The sequence below is a fragment of the Hirundo rustica genome, chromosome 5 (assembly GCF_015227805.2).
Source record: "Hirundo rustica isolate bHirRus1 chromosome 5, bHirRus1.pri.v3, whole genome shotgun sequence".
Lineage (NCBI taxonomy): Eukaryota > Metazoa > Chordata > Aves > Passeriformes > Hirundinidae > Hirundo > Hirundo rustica.
This window is the reverse complement of record NC_053454.1, coordinates 1,192,274-1,219,430: the sequence shown is the minus strand read 5'-3', so window position 1 is coordinate 1,219,430 and position 27,157 is coordinate 1,192,274. Positions and strand designations below refer to the sequence as shown.

At 57.7% G+C, this 27,157-nt stretch overlaps 1 protein-coding gene and 1 long non-coding RNA gene across 8 annotated transcripts in view; one reads left to right on the top strand and one right to left on the bottom strand.

Moving 5' to 3' along the window:
- Positions 1-155: 155 nt before the first annotated feature.
- The window catches only part of DCTN1 (dynactin subunit 1), a 60,083-nt gene continuing 33,081 nt past the window's right edge, over positions 156-27,157 (top strand). Inside the window, exons 1-6 of one of the 7 annotated variants that reach the window (XM_040063749.1) lie at positions 156-219; positions 11,193-11,438; positions 15,179-15,257; positions 17,302-17,333; positions 19,133-19,153; positions 26,748-26,765. In XM_040063749.1, coding sequence (XP_039919683.1) covers positions 11,211-11,438; positions 15,179-15,257; positions 17,302-17,333; positions 19,133-19,153; positions 26,748-26,765 — 378 coding nt within the window. In that variant the 5' untranslated portion in view covers positions 156-219; positions 11,193-11,210. Of the gene's footprint in view, positions 220-5,991; positions 6,411-11,192; positions 11,439-15,178; positions 15,258-17,301; positions 17,334-19,132; positions 19,154-26,747; positions 26,766-27,157 lie in introns of those variants that run through there. The other 6 variants (XM_040063745.2, XM_040063746.2, XM_040063747.2 and 3 more) reach the window with 6 other exon arrangements.
- LOC120752543 (uncharacterized) lies at positions 177-2,403 on the bottom strand. Its single transcript, XR_005700744.1, has 3 exons — positions 2,293-2,403; positions 1,269-1,551; positions 177-1,180 (listed from the first exon to the last, which is right to left on the bottom strand). It is a non-coding gene; the product is annotated as an uncharacterized LOC120752543 (long non-coding RNA).

The window sequence follows — 27,157 nt, the reverse complement described above, 5'->3', positions numbered from 1 at the left end:
TACTCGACCCTCCCTCTTCCTTGGCTTCACTTTGCGCGCTGCGCATGCGCAAACAGCGAAGCCCCTTCCGCCCTTACTGCCCCCGCGGGCTGCCCCACGCCGTGCCTGACGCCCAGAGCGGCCGTACGGCCGCTCTGGGCGTCAGGCACGGCGTGGGGCAGCCCGCAGGGGCTTTGTCGTCGGGCGGGGTCGACGGTGCCGGGAGCGGCCGGGCCGGAGGTACCGGGGGAGGCCTGAGGGGATCGGGGGCTCCCGGAGGGTCCCGGGAACGGGGGAAGATGTGGATTTGGGGCGGTGTAGAGAGAGGGAGAGGTGCCGCGGTGTTGGTGGGACGCCGAGCTTCCTTCGTTGCGGGGGTGTGCGTGAGGGCTCTGAGGGGGTGTAAAGGTGAGGGGGGATGTCTGTGCGAGGGGTTTGTGGCGCTCAAAAAGGGGTTTGTGGCGGGGATCTTTACGTCCCCGTATGTTTAGGGGGGGGGTCTTTATGGGCACGGGGGTGGTTTTGGGGCGGTTTAGGGGCGCATGGGTGGATCTATGGGGGTGTTCGGGGGTCTGTGGGCAGTTTATGGGCGTGTGGAGATGTCTGAGGGGGTGTTTGGGGGGGTATTTAGGGGTATTTAAGGGTCTATGGGGGCGTTTGGGGAGCATTTCGGGGGGGATTTAAAAGGAATTTAGGGGTCTAGGGGGGTGTTTGGGGAACATTTTGGGGTGTTTGGGGGCATTTTGTGGTCTGTGTGGATGTTTGGGGCATTTGGGGGTGTTTGAGGGAATTTTGGGATCTATGGGAGCGTTTGGGGGGATCTCGGGGTGTTTTGGGGGGGAATCTCGGGGTGTTTGGGGGGATTTCGGGGTTGTGGGAGGGTCTGCGGGGGCATTTTGGGGTGTTTTGGGGTCTATGGGGGCGTTTGGGGGCATTTCCGGGTGTTTGGGGGTTGTTGGGGTTCCGTGTGATGGGATGAGGGCAGCGCTTCCCTCTCGGGATTTCGGTGTGGGATTGGGAAGGTTCGATCCGGAATGACTCAGCCCCGAAGTGTGGGGGGTGTAATTAATGCCCGGGTTAATTGGGGGGAGCTCATTAAGGGTAGCAGGATGGATATTCCCGATCCTGGATCCAGGAAAAGCGTGGGATCTTCCAGCAGGGGATTCCGTGTGCTGGGAATTCCGGCAGAGCACGACCCGCCCTCGTTAGCACAATGTGAATTATTAATTACCCGGGTCAAATAATGGGTTAATAATGATTAATTAAGGAATGCAGGTAGAGCCGTTTACCTGTGTTGGTCCCGTTGGTGCCATCCCTCGCTCCGGACTGCTCAGGGAATTCCAGAATTCCGGAATTCCCTCCCAAGGCTGTTCCACTGCAGACCGACCCTGATTTCCTGCAGCATTTTTGGGTTTCCGCGCCGGCTTTTAAAAATCCCTGCTCTCATCGGGAATTCTTGGAACGTGGGGCTCCCCCAGCAGGTTCTGTGCTGGGTGTTTGTCGCCTGCCCAGGTGACCTTGGAGCGGTTTTTCCTCTCTCCCTCCACTCCCAAACGCAGGTCTGGGTGCTGGCTTTGGGAAAAAACATGAGGATTAAATTCCTTTGGCGTATTTAAGGGGGAAAAAGAGGAATTTTAGTGGATTTCGGTGTCAGGAGCTCTGGATGCTGGGGTGGGTCAAGTTGTGCTGATTCTCCAGAGCCTCAAATCCCACCCAAGATCTGCTGAAGCAAAAATTTCGGGAGGGGTTTTCATCCCCTTTCCTGAGTTTTCCAGAGGAAAACACCTAAAGGATGGAAAAGAGGGGAGGGCGTGGGTGGTGAGGATGGCAGGGATGTGGGAGCTGCGTGCCCGTGCTCCTGCTGGATTGTCCCCTTGGCATGGTGCGTGCGCCCGGGTTTTCCAGGGATTGGGGTTTGGATGGATTGGGGTTTTTTTGGAGGGAATGGGGTTTGGATGGATTGGGGTTTATGGATTATGGGATGGCTTGCAGCCCCGGGTGTTCCCCCCTCCGCTCCTTGCCCTCATTTGCCGACCCTCTGAGGGAAGGGGCTGCTCAGGAATTCCATAAGGAATGAGGGGAATAAAGTTTAAAGCTTGGAATCGCTCGGAGCAAGATCCGAGAGGGTTCAGGAGGTTGGAAATCCAGGGATTTCCGCTCCGGCAGCCGAGCGAAGTCCCGCGCGGAACGAGCCGTTCTGTCTCACCCATTCCCCGAGGACCCAGCGGTTAAAACCAGCTTTTCCTGGGAATGCTCCCAGTTGGAATCAGCCGGGAATCCCCGCGGGGAGCGTCGGAGCTGAAATCCACTGACCTCCCGCTGCATCCTCGGCTTGTCCGGGCGTTGCTGTGGCTACGGAGCAGCATCGATCCCAGCGGCGGCTGGGAATGCGCCGGGATGATCCCGCGGGCTCGGGGGTGGGAGGGAGGGGGCTGCGGGGGCTGCGGTGCCGCGGTGCAGCCGCGCAGGGCGCAGGCTCCGGCGCCGGGTCCTAGCGCCGGCACCTGGAACGACATTCCCGAGGTCCCCGAGGGAGCGGCGCTGCGGGGGGAAAAGCGGGGCTCGGGAGGGAGCTTTTGGTTCCGAACGATTCGCTGAGAGGAGGAAGGGAATGGGGAAGGCTCCGGGGACAGGGTGAGAGGGAACGGCCTCAAGCTGTGCCAGGTTCAGGATGGGTGTTGGGGAAATCCCTTCGTGGAAAGGTTTTTCCAGCCCTGGCGGAGGGTAGCTCCCCGTCCCTGGAGGGATTTATTGCCCTGTGGATGTGGCACGTGGGGACGTGGACACCGGTGGCCTGGGCAGAGCTGGGGGAAGGGGTTGGACTCGATGGTGTCTGAGGAGTTTTCACCCTGAAGCATTCCGTGGTTCCATGGGGATTGGTGTGAAATCCCGGTGTCCACCCCCCTGCGGTTTGTGTCGTTCCCAAGGCCTCGTTTTGGGAGGTGCATGTCCCGAATTTGGGGGAAAACTGGCCAAGCTCTGCAGAGGGGGACTTGGGGACAAGGAATGGAGGGACAGGACACAGGGAGTGACTTCCCACCAGGAAAGGGGAGATTGGGCTGGGATCTTGGGAAGGAATTCCTGCTGGGCTGGAATTCCCAGCTTTGCTGTGGCTTCTCCTGGATCCCTGGCAGTGCCCAAGGCTGGGTTGGATGGATTTGGATCCCCTGGGACAGTGGAAGGTGTCCCTGCCATGGCAGGGGTGGCACTGGATGAGCTTTGAGGTCCCTCCCAACCCAAACCATTCCATGACTCCAGGATTCTGATTCCTTACCGCAGGGGGACTTTTGGGGTCCCCTGGGAGGGTTCAGGGCTTGGAGGGTAATTAAAAAAAAGTCTTAAACTCGCTCTGGATTTATTTTGACTCATTAGAGGCCAAACCCCAAATGCTAGTTTAGGATTTCTCTCCCAAACTCAGTTTCCTGACAAACTCAAGCTGCTCCCGACCCCAAAATCAGCTCTGTGCAGGAATTTCACTGGGAGAATTGCGTCTAAAATAAATCAAAATGCAGTAAGGTGGGATTTTGCTTCTGCTGGGTAAACAGTGGGAGTTTCTAAAGGTCTTTCATCTCCCTCCTCCTCGTGCTCCTGGAGCTGGGGGTGTTCCAGCTGCTCGGCAGGGGCCTGGCGTGTATCCCAGATCCCAGAGAAAAGCCTGGAGGTTGAGGGGGGGATATTTCTGGGCATCTTTTCTCTGCCAGGGGTTCCCTGTGCCAGTCCCGTCCCTGCTCAGTGCACAAGGATGTTTATTTCAGAGGTTTAATCCGATTTTGGGGGTGTTTCCCTGGAAGAGGGGACGCTGGAGTTCCTGTAAGTCCCAGGAAGGTTTGTTTATCCTGGGGAGTTTTTTCAGCTGGAGCAGCAGTTCATCCCAACGTGGCAGTGCCCGAGTTTGGGGGAAAATTGGGATTGTTCCCCTAGGTACAGGGCAGGTTTAGCTCCAAATCCATAGGTCATGGCGAGGGTGGAGCATCCAAAGCCCCGTTGGAGGTTGGGCTGTTCCCAGAGCTTTAATTACCAAAAGCTCCCATTTCCCCTTAATTCCGCCACTAACAAAGTTCCTGTCCCGCCTCAGCTTCTCGTTGAAGCTCAGGATCCTTGTGGGTCTTTCCCAGCTCAGGATTTTCCAGGATCCTTTCCCTCAGGGGTTCATTTTCACCCCAAATCCGGGCTGTGAATAAAGCAGATGGTGAGTGGTGCCCGTGACTTTGCTGCGTTGAGGAATGGGATATCCATGGCTCGAATAGGCTTTTCCACCTTAAAGGACTCCACGATTCTCTTCCATGATTTTCAGCACAGGGTGCCCAGAGAAGCTGTGGCTGCCCCTGGATCCCTGGAAATGTTCCAGGCCGGGTCGGAAGGGATTTGGAGCCACCCAGAACATTGGGGGGTGTCCCTGCCATGGCAGGGGTGGCACTGGGTGGGCTTTCATATCCCTCCCATCCCAAACCATCCCGTGATCCCAGGAAATTGTGTTTGTGTGGGAAAAAAATTCCCTCATGCTTCGGTTTTAACGTGGAAAACTCCGACTGGGGAGGAGGAGCCGTGTGACGTTGGTAATTTTCTTTCTAAATTAACAACTTCTCTTCTGCTCCACCTGGGAGCAGAGCCTGTCTGGTATTCCCTGGTATTTTCCTGGTTTGGGGTTTGTCCTGCTATTCCCAGAGCTCTGTGGGAAGGGCAGTGAGGAGTTCCCATCCTTTTGAGGGGAGTGCTCCCCAGAGCTCACCCTTCCTCCCATCTGAATTCCTGCTGAAATTCCGTGGCTGTTTCCCGGTTTTCCTTGCACTTAGAGGAAGCTTTCTCGAATTTGGAGCTCCCTCTTGGCATTCCAGCCTCTCCTTGGAGCACAACCCCCGCCGTGGCTCCGTGGGCTGAGCACCTTCCAAGTGTTTGTGTCTGTGGATCTGGGATCAGCCAGCATCCCAGAGGAGGATCCTGCGGGGGAGAGAAGCAGCAGAAATCCTTTAGAATTTAGGAATTGGGAAGAAATCCTTCCCTGTGAGGGTGTTGAGCACAGGGTGCCCAGAGAAGCTGTGGCTTCCCCTGGATCCCTGGAAGTGTCCAAGGCCAGGCTGGACAAGGTTTGGAACAATCTGGGATAATGGAAGCTGTCCCTGCCCATGGCAGGTTGGGATTTAAGGTCTTTTCCCACCCAAACCATTCCATGAGTCTATAAATAAGCAACACGAGTGATATTTGCTCCCAGATTCTGGCAGGGAAACACGGTGAGCTCCTGGTGCCGCAGGAGATTTCTCCTTCTGTGGATAAAATTATTCAGATTTTCTAAATCTCCTAAACTGGTTTAGAATCTGAGGCCGAAGGGGAAGGAGCTCTGGAGCTTTTTGGAGAGTTCTGTGTGGATTTTGTGCGTGTGACTTTTCCTTTAAACCAGCGCGGAGAGGGGAAGCAGCTGGAGCAACAACGACCAGCAGATCCCTGAGGTGACTCTGGTTGAGCTCCTAGTGGTCCCAGTGAGAAATTCCCAATTTCCAGCTGGGTTTTGTGTTGTTTATCCCAGTTGTGCATTGGCTGCCGGAGCTCCGGGAGTGTTGCGGGGACGGGGTGGGATTGCTGCGATTGCCCTGTGCGGGGAAGGAGTTGGATCGCTCTCGATCCTGTGGCTCCCTTCCAGCTCGGGATATTCCACGTTTTTTGGGGGTTGCTTCCATGTGTTAGGAACCCGGGCTTGGAATGTCGGGCCGCGGCCAGTGCTGGTGGCTCCCAAATCCCCTCGTTCGCCTGATTAGCACCGGGAACGGTGCCCGGAAGAGGGATGAGGGCGTTCGTTTGGGATCCGACAGCTCAGCCAGGAACAATGGGACACCGCGTCACCTGTCACAGCCAGGAGCGGGACAATTAGCGATCATTCCAGCTGCCCCTAATTAACCCCTTGGGCTCCGTGCACCCACAGGTGCCGCTGCCGGCGATTTGGGACCAACCCCGCTCCGGGGCGTTGTTTTCCCCTCAAAATCCTCCACGAATCCAAGAGCCAGCGGGGCAAACCTCTGCCCGGGGTCACGGCGGGCTCGGCGCGGGAGGAATTTGGGGTGTCCCTGCCCAGTGGCCACGGCAGGGCGAGCAGCAGGAGGCCGTGCCGGTGGCCCGGTGCCTCCTTCCTGCGGCGAGCTTTAGGACCCGGCGCCGTGACAAGTCTGGAGCGGCACTGGCGCAGAGCGGCTCCATCGGCAGCGCCGGAATTCTCCGTATCCCTCCCTCGGAGCATCCTCGCCCGGAAAAGGGCTTCCCCTCCCTCTCGTACCGCCCGGCGAGAGCCTCGGGGGGAAAGGGGGGGATGCTGGGATCGGCCGGGACGCCGGGAAGCGCCGCTGGATGCTGCCGGCAGTGAGCTGGGAGAGCTGCTGGCTGCGAATCGGGGATCTCTGGAGCGCGGCAGCATGGCCCAGGGCAGGAGACACGCGTCCGGCCGGGTAAGGGTGGGGAAAAGGGGGCTGACTCAACAGCTCCTGCCTCTGCCGGCTCCTGTCGCGACAGATCGCCGCGCTGTCGCGGCGGAAATAGCTGGGTGGCGTGAGGGAGATCGCGATTGTGCTGCCGGTGTCCCTGGAATGTGGCACCTTTTCTCTCGCTGACAATAACGCCGCGAGGGGAGCTGGATGCTCCGGGGCCGGCTCTTTCGGCCGGAGTTACCTGCCCGTCTAGGTGATTACCCCAATTCATTACTGCGATTAATTAATCCCCCCCTTCCGCGGGGCTGCCGGCACAGCCTTGCCGGGGCTCAGCACAAAGATCCCGGTGTGTTTTCCTGCCTGCCGCGGGCTCCCCTCCCTCCGGGCCGCTTTTCCAGCCGGCACGGGCCTGGCAAGCGCTTCCAGGTTTTTCCGTATTGCAGCTAGCCCTGTGCTGTGCGGTGCCAGCCGCCCCCCCCCGGCCCCGGGCAGGGCCTTTCTCGGGAGTTTCTCTCCCTGTCGCCGTGTCCCTGTGTGGCCGCCACGGTGACATTGTGGCCCGGGCACCGCCGGCGCCTTTTGGGCCTGGCTGTGCCAACTTGGCAGCGACTCCAGGATGGAGCTGGGGAGGGCAGACCCTTCCCCAGCCTCTCCAAGGGACCCCCCAGACCCTCTGTGGGCACCGTGGCGTGCCCGCTGTGGGATGTGCCAGGCCCGGAGCCGGCGGGATTTGGGCTGCGGCCGAAGGGATTTGGCTGCGGAGGGAGCAGCTCGGGAAAACTTCCCAGCCTGGAGCATTTTTTACCCACCCCAGCAGGGTGTGAGTGCGTGTCCAGGTGGGTTTTTTGGGGGGCTGGAGCCCCCTACCTGTCCCCCCGAAGCTCCCTGTTTTCCATGGGGGGTGTGAAATTCCAGCCTGAGTCCTGATAGCTCTGTCACAACAGCCTGGGGGGATCTGGGGGCTCCAAGGGGATGAGGGCGCAGGGAAGGAGCCAAAGAGAGATGTGGCTGAGGGAGCAGTGTCAGGACTGGGAATCCTGGGGGTTCCAGGGATGTTGGGGCTCCCAGCACAACACTGTGACTCGATTATCCCTGTTTGGCTCACGTGGATTTTGGGATGGGCACTGCAGGGACCACGGCTGTGCTGGCCTTTCCTGGGGCTGGATCCACTCACTGGCCACCCCGGCCGTGTCCCTTCTGGGTTTTGGGGACGCTGCTCCCGGTGTCCAGGGACACCCACACCCTCCCAGTTTGTCAGCCTGGAATCCAGTGCCACCGTGGTGGAGAGGATTTCACCCCAGTGCCACCTCCTGGTGTCACCCCAATCCCAGGGGGCTCCCTCCTTTCCGCAGGGATCTTCTTGTGGCAGCGGCACCGTTGACTCAGGTGATTCCAGGCTTAAACCCGGGATTCTTCCCGAGTCTTTCCCTCTTCCAGCTTTGTGGGCCGCGCCTGGGATTTGGATCTTGTCGGAGATCCTCCCGAAACTTTTTGATCTGAGCTTTGAGTGGCAGTTTGAGGCTCCAGCAGTCTCACCTGCGTGGGGGAGGCGCTCCTGGAGGGACACACTGAATATTCCCGGGGGGATCTGCCGGGATGGAACGCTGAAACCCTCAGGTTCAGCTGGAGCATTTGGGGGTTGACCCAAATCGCTGGGAATTCATCCTGTTTCCGGTGCCTTGGCTCCAGGAGCTTCACACAGTGGAGCAGACAGTCTGTGGATGTCTGTCACGCTTCAAAAAGGGGGGGAAATGGGAAAATGCTGGATTTGGGAGCGGCACCAGGCGGAGAGCTGTGGGGAGCACTCTCTGGTGGCGGTGGCAACACAACCACGTGCTTGTCCCTCACCTGGTGTCCCTGGAGCGAGATGGGAGCTCTGGGATGGGGGACGGGCTCCTCATGGGCTGGTGGCCGCTCCAGAGGTTCAACATTCCCGGTTGTTCCTCTGGCTGCCCTGTTCCCAGCACCTGCCCTGTGCTCTGCTTGGATCTCCTCAGCTGGCCCCGCTTTGAATCCCTGGATTTCTCATTTCCCAGGATTTAGGAGCTTATTCCCCTTCCAGACCGTCGCTGTGAGTGGCCTCAGCCCTTCTCTCTTCCCACGGTTCTGCTCCTCCATCCTCTTCCTCCGTTGTCCCCCCCATTCCCAGGGCTGGGCTGTCCCAGGTGCGTTCCACCGGGAAGGTCGGCGTGGCAGAGGGGATCCACGAGGAGCTGGCCTGGGAAGCTGAGGAGATTCTGGGCTGTGTCACCTTCATCCCTCAGGGATTGTCACCGTGGCGGGCAGGTGTGACCACAGGTGTGTCCGTCTCTCCTGGGATGGCCCTGGATGGTCACAGTGGCTGGGAATGCCCATCCCACCTGCTTCCAGCTGGGACAGTTCTTCCTCTCGTAAAACCTGGATTAATCACGTTTGAATCTTCGTGGGAATTCCGGCCGGGGGTTTATCCGTTGGATTGGAGCTTCCGGGTGTCTCACACACCGATTTCTGATGAATGGGAAACAGAAGGTGGAGACTCAGTGTCTGGTCCTGAGGGGTGGGATGGGAGAGATTCATTGCGGGCTCTCCTTCTTCTCCAAAGTGCGAAAGACTCGGGAAAAGTTTCCTTGGAATTGGTGCTGGTTGGCAAATCTTTATCAGAGACAGGCTGGGAATGTGCAGCCTGGAGAAGGGAAGGCTCCAGGGAGAGCTCAGAGCTCCTGGCAGGGCCTAAAGGGGCTCCAGGAGAGCTGGAGAGGGACTGGGGACAAGGGATGGAGGGACAGGACACAGGGAATAGCTTCCAGTGCCAGCGGTACCCCCAGGGCTTGGAATGTGTCACATCCGAGGGACCTTACCTGGCTGCAGGACAGCAGGAGGGATAAAAACTCCTGCTCCAGGAACTTTCCCGTTTATTGGGGGTTTGGGATTTTCCTTTGGGCTTCTTGTTTTGTTTGGGCTCTGCTCCCGTTTTCCATAACACCTGGGACATGATTCTCCAGGTGCTCACAGGGCGTTGCTCCCAGAACTTTGGGGGATATTTGGGCCTGGAGCGTCGATTTCTCCCTTGAGGTCTTGGGTTTCTTCGTTGTTTGATGGATTTTGGGTCTTAATATAAGATTATTTTGTGACTTCTGATTTCTGCCAGTTGTGTTTGGGTGGAGTTCAGGCTTGTGGGAAATCCCGAATCCGTGGTTTCAGTCACCAACCCCCAAACTCGGTGGCTTCACTCTGCATCCCAGCCTCAGGAAGTGATGTGCAAGGAAAGGGAGTGGTTTGTTAGGATTCCAGCGGCTTCCAAAGCCCCCTGGGTTCTTCCACAGGCTGAGAATTCCCCTGAATCTCCTCAAGCCCCTGTGGCTGTGGTTTGTCCGCTGGGCCTTCCCAGCCATTCCTGGTGAAAGAGGCTCGGTTTTCCTGGGATAAAGAGCAAATTCTTCGGCTGAAGCCAGGCCCAGAGCCACCAAAACTCCACATTTCTGCACGGTGACCAGAACCAGTGACCCCTGGGCTGGGGGAAATGCCAAACCGGTCCCGTTTTGGGGGTTGCTGGGAGGTTGGGATGAGCGAGAAGGTGGAGCTGAGCAGGACAGGGAACATCCCTGCCCCCTCTGGGATAGAGGCAGTGGGATTGGAAGGTGCCAGAGTTTTGAGGATCTCCAGAAGGTCTGGAGAGGGGCTTGGAGTGACAGGACACAGGCAATGGCTTCCCACTGGAAAAGGGGAGATTTGGGTGGGATATTGGGAAGGAATCTTTCCCTCTAAGGGTGGTGAGGCCCTGGCACAGGGTGCCCAGAGCAGCTGTGGCTGCCCCTGGATCCCTGGAAGTGCCCAAGGTCAGGTTGGACGAGGCTTGGAGCAGCCTGGGACAGTGGGAGGTGTCCCAGCCCATGGCACTGGATGTGCTTCAAGGTCCCTTCCCACCCCAAACCATTCCAGAATTCCGTGATTAATCTGTTTTCCTCGGGCTGGTTGCAGAGCAGGAGGCATCGGGGGTGGATCCCAACAAATTTCCCTGGGATTTCACTAATCCTGAGGGTCTCCATGGAGTTCCTCACATCCATCAGCTCATTGCTGCCCCAGGATCACCTGGATAACCCCAGGTGCACCCCGGGGTGTCACGCTTGGGGTGTCCTGGTGCCCGCAGAGATATAAACAGGGATATAAGGAGTCCATGACAGGATCGTGGAATCACGGAATTGTCGAGGCGTTAAATCCCTCCAGGGGTGGGAACTCCACCGCTGCCCTGGGCTGGAGAGCCCTTCCCAGGAGGAATTTTCCCAATATCCAAGCTAAACCTCCCCTGGCACAACCTGGGGCCGTTTCCTCTCTCGTGGATAATGACAATCCCACCTGGAGAGCTGCTGGACTTCCCCACCCACATTCCAAGGTGGGATACCCCGAGTCTGGGCACGGGATCCACCGGATCCCGACAGTGTGAAGGGATGGGACAATGACCCGTGTCCCAAACAGCCTGCCTGCTCCTGGGCACAGCATTCCCAGGCTGGAGAACCATGGGAATGCTGATAAAACAGGACAAGATGGAGCGCGAGTTGGTCGAGGCTGACCGACCGCTCTCCTCTTGTGGGTGTTTTTTTTTCCCCCCTCCAAGGATTATAAAAACATTATAAAAGGGGATAAATCAGTTTCGTGATCCACCGCCGGTGCTGCGGTTTGTGCCTCCTCTTCGGGAGGAATTACCCAAAAATCAAAACAAACCGGGGACGGAGGAGGCGAGCGGGGACGGAGGGAGCCGAACCACTTCGACACCCGACCCCGGTGCTCGCCCCTCCTGTCTGAGCCGGGCTCTCCCCTGTCCCCCAGGCCTCCAGCACGGCCAGGATGAGCGCTGACGGCGGCAGCAAGCCCCTCAAGGTGGGCTCCCGCGTGGAGGTCATCGGCAAGGGCCACCGCGGCACCGTGGCCTACGTGGGGGCCACCCTGTTCGCCACCGGCAAATGGGTCGGGGTCATCCTGGACGAGGCCAAGGGCAAGAACGACGGCACGGTGCAGGGCAGGAAATACTTCACCTGCGAGGAGAACCACGGCATCTTCGTGCGGCAGTCCCAGGTGGGTGGGATCCTCGGGATCCTCGGGATCGTGGATCGGTTGTTAATCACAGGGAAACGACCCTGGGCGTTTGGGGGATCTGCAGCTCTCACAGGGGAGGCTCCAAAGCAGGGTGGAATTGGAATCTCAGGCTCTGCACAGTGTTTTTGAGGTCATGGGATGAAAGGTACCGTGGTGAATTTGAGGGGTTCAGCACCTCTCACAAGGAAGGCTCCAAAGCCAGGTGGAATTGGAATCTCAGGTTCTGCACAGTTTTTGAGGTCCTGGAATGAAAGGCAGCATGGGAATTTGGGGGATCAGCACCTCTCCCAGGGGAGGCTCCAAAGCCAGGTGGAATCTCAGGCCCTGCACAGTTTTTCAGGTTCTGGGATGAAAGGCAGCATGGGGAATTTGAGGGATCAGCACCTCTCACAGGGGAGGTTCTAAAGCTGGGTGGAATTGGAATCTCAGGCTTTGCACAGTTTTTGAGGTCCTGGGATGAAAGGTAGCATGGGGAATTTGGGGATCAGCACCTGTCACAGGGGAGGTTCTAAAGCTGGGTGGAATTGGAATCTCAGGCTCTGCACAGTTTTTGAGGTCCTGGGATGAAAGGTAGCATGGGGAATTTGGGGATCAGCACCTGTCACAGGGGAGGTTCTAAAGCTGGGTGGAATTGGAATCTCAGGCTTTGCACAGTTTTTGAGATTCTGGGATGAAAGGTAGCGTGGGGATTTTGGGGGATCAGCACCTCTTCCCAGGGGAGGCTCCAAAGCCAGGTGGAATTGGAATCTCAGGCTCTGCAGTTTTTGAGGTCCTGGGATGAAAGGCAGCGTGGGGAGGTTGGGGATCAGCACCTCTTCCCAGGGGAGGCTCCAAAGCCAGGTGGAATTGGAATCTCAGGTTCTGCACAGTTTTTGAGGTCCTGGGATGAAAGGCAGCATGGGGAGGTTGGGGATCAGCACCTCTCACAGGGGAGGCTCCAAAGCTGGGTGGAATTGGAATCTCAGGCCCCGCACAGTTTTTGAGGTCCTGGCATGAAAGGCAGCGTGGGGAATTTGAGGGATCAGCACCTCTGACAGGGGAGGCTCCAAAGCCAGGTGGAATCTCAGGTTCTGCACAGTTTTTGAGGTCCTGGCATGAAAGGCAGCATGGGGAATTTGGGGGATCAGCACCTGTCACAGGGGAGGTTCTAAAGCCGGGTGGAATTGGAATCTCAGGTTCTGCACAGTTTTTGAGGTCCTGGCATGAAAGGCAGCGTGGGGAATTCGCAGTTGTTCCATTCTGCTTGCCCGTGAAGTGCCCAGCACGGTGCTGCCCTGGATTTGCCACCTGCAGCAGGTGGAGTTTGGGATCGATCTCGGATGTTTACCTGCGAGCAGATCCAAGGGATTTTAATTAAATCCTGTTTACCTGGAAGGAGATCGAACACGCGGTGTGGGTGTAGCTGCTGACATTCGCTGCTCGTGTGCTGAGCCAGGAGCTCCCTCCACAGCAAACATCGTCCAGATGAATTCCCTGTGTCACCTTCCCAGGGCAGAGAGGTGACACAGAGCCCCCCAGCCCCTGTCCCCTCCCTGGCACAATGGAGTCGCTCTGTGTCCCACCCCCTGGCCTCTCATTGCCTGGGATTGGGTGACAGAGGGAAGCTGAGCACAAAATGAGGGAATTTGGGTCCTGGGGTCCATCCCAGCATCTGCTGTCCCATCCTTTGGAAGGGCCTTTGGATCACGTGTAGTCAGAGGCTGCAGCAATCCAGGCTCATCCAGGAGAGAGTCCAGGAATGGCTGAGGTTGGGAATAACACCTTTAAGAGGAGTCCAGCCATTCACTGCTCCAGTCCCTTTGTCACCAGCTCGAGGCAGGATGAGGGAAAATGATCCCCCATCCTTTAAATAATGGGAAAAACACGGAGAGCTGAACCCAGCAGAGCTGGAGGCAAACTCACCAGGAAGCTTTTCATGGCTTTATCCAACCCAAACGCTGTTGGTGTGCAGGAATTGCTGGATGGAGCTCTGCTGCTCTCCTGGGATCACCATGGAGATTTCCCAAATGTAATTCCACCACACTCCCCGTTCCCCACATTAAAACCGGGCACTTGGACCCGGCTCCTTTGTCCATCTCTCTCTCTCTCCTGCCAGCTAGGAGAAGCTTTGAGGTGTTTACAGGGAAAAAAATTGGGTCTGCAGGGCCAGGAGGGACCTCAAAGCCCACCCAGTGCCACCCCTGCCAGGCAGGGACACCTTCCACTGTCCCAGGTGCTCCAAGCCCCGTCCAGCCTGGCCCTGGGCACTGCCAGGGACCCAGGGGCAGCCACAGCTTCTCTGGGAATTCCAGCCCAACCTCACAGCCAGGAATTCCTTCCCGAAATCCCACCCAAATCCCCCCTTTTCCAGCGTTCCCCTCTTGTGTCACCTCGTCCTCTGGGCCGGGTGTGCAGCGAGCGACGCTCTGCCCCAAATCCCAGAGCCCAGGGGAACGGCTCGGGAACACCCCTGGAGCAGAGACGGGGAGCAGGACGGACAAACAGCCCCCGAATCCCCCGAATCCCCCGGTCCCAGAGCCAAGCCGTGCGTGCGGGGCTGTCCCAGCAGCTCCGGAGCCGACCCGGAGCCGTCCCGGGGCGCAGGGAGGGTCCCCGGTGTCCCCCGGCTCCCAGCTGGCGGGCACAGAGCGGGGACCCCGCCCCTGGCACCCCCGGGTGGGGCAGGGAGGGGCAGAGGGGGCTGGCACGAGGCTCTGGATGCATCCCCCATCCCTGGAAGCGTCCAAGGCGGGCTGGGACGGCGCTTGGAGCAACCCGGGACAGCGCTCGGCGTCCCTGGAGGGGTGACACCGGGTGGGATTCAAGGCTCTTTCCCACCCGAGCCATTCCAGGCAGTTTCCACTGGCAATTTCCAAGCCAGCCCAGGTGTAGTCAGGGAATCCTGGAATGGCTTGGGTGGGAAAGGTGGGATCAGGGAATCCTGGTGTGTGGAAATCCTTGATTTTGGCATCACCTGGAACCTGGCAGAGGAGCTCGATGTGCCCAGTCTGTGGTGGCAGTTTCCAGTGTCCCTCCGGATCCAGCCCAGCTCTGTCCCTGTCTCCAGCCTCTCCAGCAGCTCTGGAATTCCCTCCTAGGCTGGGAAATGCCCAGGCCACTCAGAATTCCCACCCTGCACGGCTGCAGGTGTCATGATTTCCTTGGCATCATCTTTTCCTTGGTCTCCTTGTGGCTTTTAATTCAATTTTCATCATTCCTGGTGCTGGGAATCTTCTCAAAAAGGAATTCCTGTCTGACAGCTTCCCCAGGTTATTTTGATTTTTAAGCTGAACTCGCGGGTGGGAGGTGGCGATGGATCAGGCAAATTCCCGCAGGAACAATTTGGGAGGTGCTGATCTGAGGCACGAGGACGGTTCTGTCTCAGGGATCTAATCCCTCCCAACCTCATTTCCCATGTTTATCCAGCAAAAATGCATCCAAAAATAGCTCACAAAGAGAAATCCCTGAATCTGGTACGGATGTTCCGGGCTGTCAGATCCAGAGCTTTGACTTTCCTCATTACCTGTGTGAATATTCCGTGTTCCCACTGGGGATAAGGAGTGTGTGGCTCTTTTCAGGAAGGTTGATTGGCAAAGCCAGGAGGATGAAATTAAAAATCCCTGCCAAAACCATGGGATCTGCCCTGCTGAACGCACTCCCAGAAGGATCTGTTCCCTGCTCTCCCTGTTTGGGAATTTTGGGAAAGGATTGTTGTGGTTTTTTTTTTTTTTTTTCCCCAGATCCAGGTGTTTGAGGATGGAGCAGACACAACATCCCCAGAAACCCCGGAATCTGCTGCCATGAAGGTCCCTAAGAGAGGTATGGCCCAGCTGGGAAATCCTTCCCAGAGAGCTGGAAAGGGGCTGGGAAATTATTCCTGAAGGGAATGGGGAATCCCTCCTGGAGGGGTGGGAATCCTTCCTGAGGAAATGGGAAATTTCTTTTGGAGGGGTGGGAATCCTTTGTGAGAAAATGGGAAATTTCTCTTGGATGGGTGGGAATCCTTTGTGAGAAAATGGGAAATTTCTGTTGGAGGAGTGGGAATCCTTCCTGGAGAGATGGGGAACCCTCCTGCAGAGGTGGGAAGTCCTTCCCAGGTGAGATGGGAAATCCTTCCTGGAGAGACAGGAAATCTCTCTTGGAGGGGTTGGGAATCCTTCCTGGAAAAGTGGGAAATCCTTTCTGGAAGGAAGAAAGGAAGGAAGGAGGAAATCACGGAATATCTGTCTCCCCCCTGAACCCCTCTGAACCTGTGGAATTGCAGAATCCCCGTGGGACTGGAGCATCCCTGTCTCCAGCCCCTCGCCGTTCCCCACATCCGTCGGCCCCGCCATCCCTGGCTGCGGGCCCAGGCGGGCTTCCCCTGCCTCCCTCCCTCCCTCCCTCTGAGCTCTGCTTTGTCGGGAATGTTTTCCCCACGCTCTGCGGGATCCCGGGAGCTGCCGGAAGGGGCTCTGCCAGCTTCCTGCCTTGGCTGCTCCAGTTGGCTCCGTGCGCCAAGCCGGGAGCTCCGCGTGGGAAGCGTTTGTGGCATCGGGATTGAGCGGATCGCGGTGGGCTGGGGGTGGTGGGTGCTGCTGGTGGGTGGGCTTTCTCTTCTCCCAGGAAGCAGGAGGTGAAATTAGGTGGGGAAAAAAATGGAATGGAGCCTTCCTTGCTCCATTATTCCGTGGAATAGTGGAATCGTTCCGGCTGGAAAAGTTCTCGGACACCCCCGAATTCCCCAGCTCTGCCAAGGCCACCAGTGTCCATGTCCCAAGTGCCACATCCACAGGGCGTTAAATTCTTCCAGAGATGGGGACTCCACCTTCCAGGGCTGGACAGCCCCTTCCAGGAAGGAATTTTCCCAGTATCCAATCTGGCCCAGCCTGAGGCTGTTCCCTCTTCTCCTGTCCCCTGGGAGCAGATCCCAACTCCCACCCAGCTCCAAGAATTCAGGGAGTTGTGCAGAGCCCCCCTGATCCCCCTTTTCTCCGGGCTAAGCCCCTTTCCCAGCTCCCTCAGCCGCTCCTGGAGCTCCAGACCCTTCCCTGGCCACGATGGGCGCTGGGTTGGGACAGAGGGATCCCGATCCCAATCCCTCCCATCCCAGCATCCCGGAGCAGGAGGAGCTCGGGCTGCAGGTGGGACGCAGGGCTGGGATGTGGCTGCCTGCCAAGGGTTTCCATGGAAACAGCAGCTGCTGCAGCAGCACTGCAGCGCGGGGTGCAGGGATGGCTCTGCCACGGATCCTGCACCGGAGTGGGGAGCTGCTGGGGACAGCTGGGCGAGGCTGGGAATCCAGAGACAGGACACAGGGAACGGCTTCCCGCTGGAAAAGGGGGGATCTGGCTGGGATGTTGGGCAGGAATTCCTCCCTGGGAGGGTGGCACAGGCTGCCCGGAGAAACCGTGGCTGCCCCTGGATCCCTGGAAGTGTCCCTGGAGCACTCTGGGATCATGGAAGGTGTCCCTGCCCATGGCACGAGGTGGGGTCGATGGGATTTAAGGTCCCTTCCCACCCAAACCATTCCATGATTCTGTGTCCCCAAGTATCACATACACGTGGGTTTCAACCCCCCCCTGCACTCCCTGAGCTGCCAGTACCTCGGGAATGCAGGAAATCCAGGGATTCAGCCCAAGGAGAGCAGTGGAAGTGCCCCAATTCCAAGGTTTATCCCTGTTTGCTTTCCTCGGCCAGCAGCTCCCATAAGGAATTCCCTGTTCCCCCAAACCCCGTTGTGCCAGCAGATCCTGGCTGTGCTTCAGTCCCACTTCCCAAAATTCTCCCGTGCCCCTGCTGGGTGCCCTCTGGCTGCAGGGACGCTGGGATGGGGACAGGGGTGTCCCTCAGGCTCACGGCTCCGTTTCTGCTCTCTCCACAGATTCCCTTGATGCCACCAAGGCCAGCAAACTGGTGAGTGACCCCGGCACTCTCTCACCTCTTGGAGGTTTTCATCCCTTCGGGAAGAGCACACGCACGCGCTTCCACGGGATAAAATTCCCATGGAAAAGCCAATTTCTCCCGAAACCTACGGGAAATGAGGTGTAAAAAATGTCATTTTCAGCCACTGGCCAGGAGTCGGTTCCTGAGGGATTTTCCAGCGCAGGTCCTGTGTCACATGTTTTGATCTGAGTTCAGCAGCATTCCCTGGCTGCTTCCTTCAAATCCCGACTCTCATGGAGTTCTGGAAAGGGCCTTAAAGCCCCTCAGCTCCTGCCATGGGCAGGGACAGCTTCCTCTATCCCAGATTGCTCCACACCTCATCCAACCTGGCCTTGGACACTTCCAGGGGTCCAGGGGCAGCTCTGAGTGTCCTTCATCCAGGAGCTCCAGTGGCTCCTGGGACATGGATGGGGACGTGTTGTACCCGAATGTGAGGGATATTTCCTAAGGAATGGGAATCTGGAGCGGGTTCCTGTCCTGGGGAATGGCCATATAGGCGTGGGGTGGTGAGGAATCATGGAATACCGAGGCTGGAAAAACTCTCTGGAGACCATCAATCCCAGCTGTTCCCCCAGCGCTGCCCAGGTCACCACTCCTGGGGAGCAGGGATGGAACTGGGCGATCCTGGGGGCACGGCGGGAGGGTTTGTGTGTTTTGGGATGGGAACTGGAATTTTGTGGGATAAACTGGCCCAGCTGGGATGTGGGAAAGGAGGTGGTGGGGACAAGGGGCTGCTGTGCACGTGGCACCTGCAGGGCCGGGGTGGGGCATATTGGAGCCCAGCCTCCCGCGCTGCCATTCTGGAAAATTCCCAGGAGTGGGAATTCTGCTCCCTGCCCCGCTGTGGAGCTGGATGCTGGGATGGAGCAGCACCTGTGGGTTCAGATCCCAGGGAATGTGAGCTCCAGCCAGAGGAGAGGATGGAAATGGATTCCCTGCCCTGTGTCAGAGGGATTTGGGAAGGATTTTGGCTTTTCCTGCTGTGTGGGGTGTGATCCATCAGCCCCCGGCGCTGCTGGAGCCTGTGCTCCATGCGCTCCCTGCCTGATCCTCCTGGTTTGATTCCACCCTGGAATTCATTAGAAGACAAAGAGAATATTTAGGAAACCTCAGCGTTCTCTAAGTCAGGGGATGGGGATTGTTCTTGGAATTTTTCTGTGCTGCTGATGTGGAGAAGGGGTCGGGACAGGAGATGCTGCTCCATGTGCAGCTGCATTCCGGGACATTCCCACTGGTTTGTCGTGGAATCCTGGAATGGTTTGGGGTTGGGAGGGACCTTAAAGCCCATCCAGGGACATTTTCCACTATTCCAAGTGTCTCCAAGCCCCATCCAGCCTGGCCTTGGACACTTCCAGGGATCCAGGGGCAGCCACAGCTTCTCTGAGAATTCCATCCCAGCCCCTCCCCACCCTCACAGGGGGGAATTCCTTCCCGATATCCCACCTCTTCCTGCCCTCTGGAAACCATTCCCCCTCGTCCTCACATCCTCTTCCCCCTGCATCCTGGGAGATCCTGTCCCCTCCAATCCCTTTAACCTAACCTTTATACCATGAAACGATTTATTCCCCTTTGGACGTGTCCTGACTCCCCAAATTCTCCGTGCTGGGCTGAGCGGGAGGTGAATCCGGAGCAAGGGGTTGACTCCAGGGTCATTCCCTCCTTAATTTACTTAATTTTCCCTGATGACACCTCCCCTCCCGCCTTTCCTGCAGCCGTGGGGGAGGGTTCCCAGGAGAGTCTAACATTCCTTCTGTTCCCTCCTCACGCAGCGCGGAGCGAAGCCCAAAAAGGTGCCGTTTGTCCCTTCTCCGCGCGCGGCCGCATGCCGGGGCCATCCTCATCCTCACCGTCCCCATCCCGCTCCATCCCAGCGCTGCATGGCTGTCCCTGCATGTGCTCCCAAGCCAGGGAGGGGACATCACGTCATCCTGGGATCCTGGAATGGTGGGGTGGGAAAAGCCTCTGAGGCCAGCGAGTTCCCCCCGGCGCAGTGTCCCCAAGTGTCACATGTGCTGGGAATGGGGATTGTCCCCTTGCTCTGGGCAGCCTCTTCCAATGCTTTCCAACTCTTTCCATGAAGGAATTTTCCCCCTCTCTCCAAGCTGAATCTCCCCTGGCACAACCTGAGGCCGTTCCCTCACGGATATTTTTATAAACCCTAAACCCTTCCGGTGACTCGGGGACAAGTGGCACCTTCCCGGGGCTGTTCTGTCCCTGCGCTCCGGCTCCTCGTGGGGACACTCAAACCCACCCGGACTGTGACAATTGTTAAAGCCAGAAATCTTTTGTGTGAGGATGAGCTGAAACTCCAAAGGTCTTGGCAAAGAATCCCAGAGTGGTTTGGGTTGGGATGGACATTAAAGCCCATCTCATTCCACCCTGGGCAGGGACACTAAATCATCATTCCCTGCAGGAAATTTGGGGATTTTTGTTTCCACCCCGGGGGGATTTTGCCAAGGTGGGCACTGGAAACGTGGGAGAGGGGAGGGAGGTGATACCTGTGCACCCTTTGGTCCAGATTCGCTTTCCGGCCGCTTCTGTGTCAAGTTTTGGGTGGAAAAACGGTCCAGAGATCTCTGTCCACGGGAATTCCAGAGGAGAGGAGCAATGTGGAATGTGCCAAGAGCCTGTGGAGAGGGGCCGGGAGCACCTGCCCCCGAGTGTCCTCTCCTTGTGTCCCCTCACATCCAGGTCTCTGCGTGTCCCCGAGGCTTCAGGGTCCCTGTGGATCCCTCATCCCGGTCCTGCCAGCTCCAAGGGGCTCTGCTGGGAGGAAATTCCTGTTCGGAATGTTGGGTTCTTCCTTCCCTGTCCTTGTTCTGGTGGGTTTGCAGCTGCTCTGTGTCCCTGCTGTGTCACAGCTCGGAGCTGCGGCTGGGATTAGGATCATGGGGTGTGACTGTCACTGTCCTGAGGATCACGGATCTGTGACTGTCACTGTCATGGCAATCATGGGGTGTGACAGTCACTGTCCTGAGGATCACAGATCTGTAACTGTCACTGTCCTGGCAATCATGGGGTGTGACTGTCACTGTCCTGAGGATTGTGGATTTGTGCCTGTCACTGTCCTGGCAGTTATGGGGGTGTGACAGTCACTGTCCTGAGGATCACGAATCTGTGCCTGTCACTGTCCTGAGGATTGTGGATTTGTGCCTGTCACTGTCCTGGCAATCATGGATTTGTGACTGTCACTGTCCTGAGGATCACGGATCTGTGACTGTCGCTGTCCTGGCAGTTATGGGGGTGTGACTGTCACTGTCCTGAGGATCATGGATTTGTGCCTGTCACTGTCCTGGCAGTCATGGGGATGTGACTGTCACTGTCCTGAGGATTGTGGATCTGTGCCTGTCACTGTCCTGGCAATCATGGGGTGTGACTGTCACTGTCCTGAGGATCATGGATCTGTGCCTGTCACTGTCCTGGCAGTCATGGGGTGTGACTGTCACTGTCCTGAGGATCATGGATTTGTGCCTGTCACTGTCCTGGCAGTTATGGGGGTGTGACTGTCACTGTCCTGAGGATCATGGATTTGTGCCTGTCACTGTCCTGGCAGTTATGGGGGTGTGACTGTCACTGTCCTGAGGATCATGGATTTGTGCCTGTCACTGTCCTGGCAGTTATGGGGGTGTGACTGTCACTGTCCTGAGGATCATGGATTTGTGACAGTCACCGTCCTGGCAATCATGGAGTGTGACAGTCACTGTCCTGAGGATTGTGGATTTGTGCCTGTCACTGTCCTGGCAATCATGGGGTGTGACTGTCACTGTTCTGAGGATCAGGGATCTGTGACTGTCACTGTCCTGGCAGTTATGGGGATGTGACTGTCACTGTCCTGAGGATCACGGATATGCCACTGTCACTGTCCTGGCAGTTATGGGGATGTGACTGTCACTGTCCTGAGGATCATGGATTTATGACTGTCACTGCCCTGAGGATCACAGATTTCTCACTGTCACTGTCACTGTCATGGCAATCATGGGGGTGTGACTGTCACTGTCTTGAGGATCATGGATTTGTGACTGTCACTGTCCTAAAGATCATGGATCTGTCACTGTCGCTGTCACTGTCATGGCAATCATGAAGGTGTGACAGTCATTGTCCTGAGGATCTGGATCTGTCACTGTCCCGGGGATTGTAGTGACAGTCACTGTCCTAAGGATCATGGATCTGTCACTGTCCCTGTCCTGGAGATCTGGATCTGTCACTATCCTGAGGATCATGGATCTGTGACAGTCACTGTCCCGAGTATCCTGGATCTGTTCCTGTCCTGTGGATCATGGATCTGTCACTGTCCCTGTCCTGAGGATCTGTCACTGTCCCTGTCCTGGGAATCATGAATCTGTCCCTGTCTCTGTCCTGTGGATCATGGATCTGTCACTGTCCCGACCCTCGTCCTGGCCGTGCGGCCACACCTCACACAGGGATGTCCCCGCTGAGGGACAGCCCTGTGCCAGGCCCTGCTGTCCCCTCACTATTTAACCTTTTCATCCATTAATGACCCCGAGAGCAGCTCCTGCCCCACACAGGGATATGCCATCCGGTGAGGGGGGGAACCTGGATAATGGCAGTAATTAGCAGGTAAATCCTTGTTCCGGAGATTACCCTGGCTCCCGTGTGTCAAATATAGACTTTAATCGTGTCCAGAGCTGCTGCCAGATGGGCCTTTCCCCCCTGCTGTGATCCTTCCCTGTTTTCCATGGATTTGGGAGCGCTGTGGCCGTTGTGGCCTTTGGGCCCTGCTGTTCCCAGGGCTCAGAGCGGGGGCCACAGGACACTGGGGGGTCCTGTCCCTTGGCTGTGACACCGTGCTGGGGTGTCCTTGTTCTTGGAGCAGGAGTCCAGGCTGTCCTCAGGAGGTGCTGGCCTCTCTCCTGGGCCAGCCTGGCTGGGAAGGACCCCAAAACCTGGCTAAAGAGCAGGAAAAGGGTCTTTCCCAGGTAATTTTTGGGATGAAACAGGTTGTGTTGTCTTCGTGGTGGTGACAGGCCAGTCCCTTGTCCTGCTGCTGTGCTGGGTGACGCTGGGTCATGGATGTCACCTCCCAGGGACACGGAGGTGGCAGGTGGTGGGAGCAGGGAGCTCCCAGGGATGCAGGGAAAGGCTGCAGCAAAAGCTCTGCCTCGCTCAGGGTGGGCTGCTGGGATCTGACCCGCTCTGGGATCGTGGGATTGTGGAATATTTAAGCTGGAAGAACTCTGAGATGATCGAGTCCAACTGTTCCCCCGGCGCTGCCAAGGCGATGTCCCCAAGTGCCGCATCCACAGGTGGCGTGTGCTGGTGCTGTCACCCTGCTGTTAGATCCTGTCCCCTGCAGCCAGTTTGATCCCCGGGATTTTCCCTCGGAAGGATCAGGTTTGTCCCCCTCTGGTGACACCCCCGTTCCTTTCATCCTCCCGGCAGCATTCCATGTACCGGGGCTGGATTCCCGTGGTGTGTGCTGAGGCTGGGCCTCCCTCTCTGCTGGGCACCTGCTCTCATCCCATCCCAGGGTGACCAGTCGGAGGCTGGGTCAGTGTCTGGTTGTTATCCCGGTGTTTTCCTGGCGTTATCCCAGTGTTATCCCTGTCTCCATGCAGGAGCAGCCAGGTCAGTGTCCGGTTGTTATCCTGGTGTTATCCTGGTGTTATCCCAGTGCTATCCCAGTCTCCATGCAGCAGCAGCCAGGTCAATGTCCAGGTTGTTATCCCGGTGTTATCCTGGTGTTATCCCGGTGTTATCCCAGTGTTATCCTGGTCTCCAGGCAACAGCAGCCGGGTCAGTGTCCGGTTGTTATCCCAGTGTTATCCTGGTGTTTTCCCAGTGTTATCCCGGTGCTATCCCAGTCTCCAGACAACAGCAGCCGGGTCAGTGTCCGGTTGTTATCCCAGTGTTATCCTGGTGTTTTCCCAGTGTTATCCCGGTGCTATCCCAGTCTCCAGGCAACAGCAGCCGGGTCAGTGTCCGGTTGTTATCCCGGTGTTATCCTGGTCTCCATGCAGGAGCAGCTGGGTCAGTGTCCGGTTGTTATCCTGGTGTTATCCTGGTGTTATCCCAGCCTCCATGCAGCAGCAGAGTCAGTGTCCGGTTGTTATCCCAGTGTTTTCCTGGTGTTATCCCGGTGTTATCCTGGTGTTTTCCCAGTGTTATCCCAGTCTCCATGCAGCAGCACCTCGGTCAATGTCCAGGTTGTTATCCCTGTGTTTTCCCGGTGTTATCCCAGTCTCTATACAGCAGCAGCCGGGTCAATGTCCGGTTGTTATCCCTGTGTTTTCCCAGTGTTATCCCAGTCTCCGTGCAGCAGCACCTGGGTCAATGTCCAGGTTGTTATCCCTGTGTTTTCCCGGTGTTATCCCAGTCTCCATGCAGCAGCAGCCGGGTCAATGTCCGGGTTGTTATCCCTGTGTTTTCCCAGTGTTATCCCAGTCTCCGTGCAGCAGCACCTGGGTCAATGTCCAGGTTGTTATCCCTGTGTTTTCCCGGTGTTATCCCAGTCTCCATGCAGCAGCAGCCGGGTCAATGTCCAGGTTGTTATCCCTGTGTTTTCCCAGTGTTATCCCAGTCTCCGTGCAGCAGCACCTGGGTCAATGTCCGGGTTGTTATCCCTGTGTTTTCCCGGTGTTATCCCAGTCTCCATACAGCAGCAGCTGGGTCAATGTCCAGGTTGTTATCCCTGTGTTTTCCCTGTGTTTTCCCAGTGTTATCCCGGTCTCCATACAGCAGCAGATGGCCTGCTCCAGCCTGGAGCAGGTCCCAGCTGCTCTGTAGAACGCAGAGGGGCCACCCCAAGCCCCGTTAATCCTTTAAAGGAACGGATAATCCCATCAGCTCCAAAAACCCCACCTCACCCCAGCTGCCCAAAGTGTGTCCCACGGCAGGGCCCGGATGATCTCCGAGCTGATTTTCCAGGCACTGCCGTTCCTTGGGCCGGGTGATGCCCCTCTGGCAGCTCCCTGTGTCCCCAAGGTGGTTGTTTCGATGCGGAGCTGAGCAGCATCTGGTGCTGCAAATGGATAACCGCATGGAAAAGAGCTGGAGTTAACCCTGGCATCTCCTCTCCAATGCCCCCAAAAGCTGGGAATCCTTCCATCTGTGGTGGTGCCACAAGCTCCTTCTCATGGACTCAGGATAAAAAACCTCCCTTACCTGTCCCTGAGGAGTTTGAGGGACAGCACCCAGCACCATTTTCCCGGGGTTGAATTGCATTTTGTCCCTGCTGCCGCATTTATTGGATCTCTGTGTGGGAAGAGTTGATACATTCTGGGTTCAGGGAGCGGAGCTGGTTCATTAGAGCAGCTCTAATACCCATAATTATCTTTAGCTTAAATCCGTGTGAGCCTGCACGTGGCTGCTCCAGAGATGGACGCGGCACTCGGATCATGCAGGGGCTCAAAGCCACAGATCCGGGATGATTGGAAATGCTCCACATAAGGGGTTCCTTTTCCCGGTGGTTTGAAGGCTGGTGGGAATGGGAGGGAGATTCTGTTGGAATGGATTTGGGTGACGCCAAAAGCTGGGCCTGTGTCAGCTCTGGCTCTGGGGTGCTCAGGCTGATGGAGCTCGGGGATCCTTTGTTAAGAGATGGGATCACAGCTCCCAAAAATGTCCCTTGGGAATGTTCCCCTGGCCCCAGCCTGGGAGAGCGGATCGTGGAATGCCTTGGGTTAGGAGAGACCTCAAAGCCCATCCATGGACACCTCCCACTCTCCCAGGTGGTTCCAAGCCCCAAAGTCCAACCTGGCCTTGGGCACTGCCAGGGATCCAGGGGCAGCCACAGCAAAGCTGGGAATTCCATCCCAGCCAGGAATTCCTGCCCACAATCCCAGCCCAATCTCCCCTTTCCCAGTGGAAGCCATTCCCTGTGTCCTGTCCCTCCAGCCCTTGTCCTCAGTCCCTCTCCAGCTCTCCTGGAGCCCCTTCAGGGACTCTGAGCTTTCCCTGGATTTTTCCCTTCTCCAGGGGAACATTCCCAGCAATCCTGACTCCAGAGCAGAGGGGCTCCAGAATCCTGGAATGGTTTGGATCGGAAGGGACCTTAAATCCCATCCATTTCCATCCCTTGCCATGGTCAAGGACATCTCCCACAACCCCAGATTGCTCCAAACTCCATCCAGCCTGGATTCCCTGATCCAGGGGTTTTTCAGGAATCAAATCCCAGCGTAGATCAGTTGGACATGGGATATCCTCGGAACCTCGCGGGGCTGCTTCCAGGGAATGTCAACCCTTGGGAAAAAAAAGAGAGGCCTTTAACAGCTTTTTCTGGGGGATTGGATTGTGCTGAGGGTCTGGAAATACTGGAGGTGAAATTCCCTCAGTGCGTGGAGGGTCAGGTGTGCCGGTGAGCCTGGGACACCCTGGGCTCCTCTCCCCTCAAAGTGTGGGAATATTGGAAAATAATGCAGTTGGAGCGGGAGCCGGATGAGGTCTGTGTTAATATAATATAATATAATATAATATAATATAATATAATATAATATAATATAATATAATATAATATATGGGATTTAATATTCGTGCACGTAAATGGGAGCTGCTCTCCTGGTCTCCAGCACTCCCTGGGGCAGGACACGGATTCCTGGAGAGTTTGGAGACGGTGCTTGGTGACATCCCGCGGGTTCCCAGCAGAGTTCTTGTCCAGGGACAGCGGGAATGCCGGACAGGGATTGCAGGAACGGTCCTGGCAGGGCAGCGAGGCTCAGGACGTGCCGGACACCACCCCGAGTGGTTTTTGGGGCAGGGATTTTGGGGCAGGGGCTCTCCGAGGCCCGGGAGGGGGTCTCTCCGCACCCTCAGCCGTGCAGGGCTGCCCCGAGCTCCGGGCAATCCGTCCGTGTCGGGCCGGAGGTGCGGAGCTGGCGCTGGATTGGTCCCTCCGTCCATCTGTCCGTCCCTCCGGGCTCGGCGCCGTCCATCTGTCCATCCGGCCTCCTCCCCGTCCGTCTGTCCCCTCCCGGGGGATTCGCCGTGCGCTCGCATCCTCCGCCGCTGGTTCGGCCGGGGGACTCCGAGCGCAGCCACAGAGCCGCCCCGCACCGAGGAGCGTCGTGCTCTCACCCCGGGGGGCTCCGAGCCGCCTCGAACCCCCGCGCCATCCCCTCCCCGAGCGCGGCATCCTCATCCGCACACCATCCTCATCGCCATCCTCATCCGCACACACCGCCCGGCTCGGTGCGGCCCCTCCGCGGTGATGTCATGAGCCGCCGGGGCGGTGGTTGGAGCCACCGGCGGAGCGGGGACGAGCGGCCGCGGCCGGGGGGGGTTGCCCTGCACCCCCTGAGCCCCCGCCGAGCCCCCCGGGCAGCGCCTGGCCAGCGGCCGGCCGCGGCCATTTGGCGTGTCCGGCCGTGCTGAGTGACCCGCTGCTCCGTCTCCTCCCGCTCCGGCCGTCCCTGCGCGACCATGAGGCAGGCCCCGGCCACACGCAAGGTACGGTCCGCGCCCGCATCCCCCGGCATCGCGTCCCCGCTTCCCAGCCGCCTCCTCGCTCGTTTTCCCCCCGTTTTTTTTTTTTTTTTTTTCCCCCGTGTTGATGCTGCCGGGCTGTAATTGGGAGCGTGACGGGCTCGGGGAGGAGGGGGGCGGTGGGTGAGCATCGGTTCATGGCTGGCTTTGCCTTCCGGAGCTCCCAGAGTCCCCTCTCCGTGTCACCCGGCCAATGCAGCGGCTCTGCGGCTCTGCCGGGGCCCTGTCCCCGCTCCGGGGGATGCTGATGCCATTGCTGTCCCCGCTGCCGGTGCCATCCCTGCTCCGGGGGACGCTGATGCCATCACTGTCCCTGCTGCCGGTGCTGTCCCCTCTGCCTGGGGCTGTCACCGCTG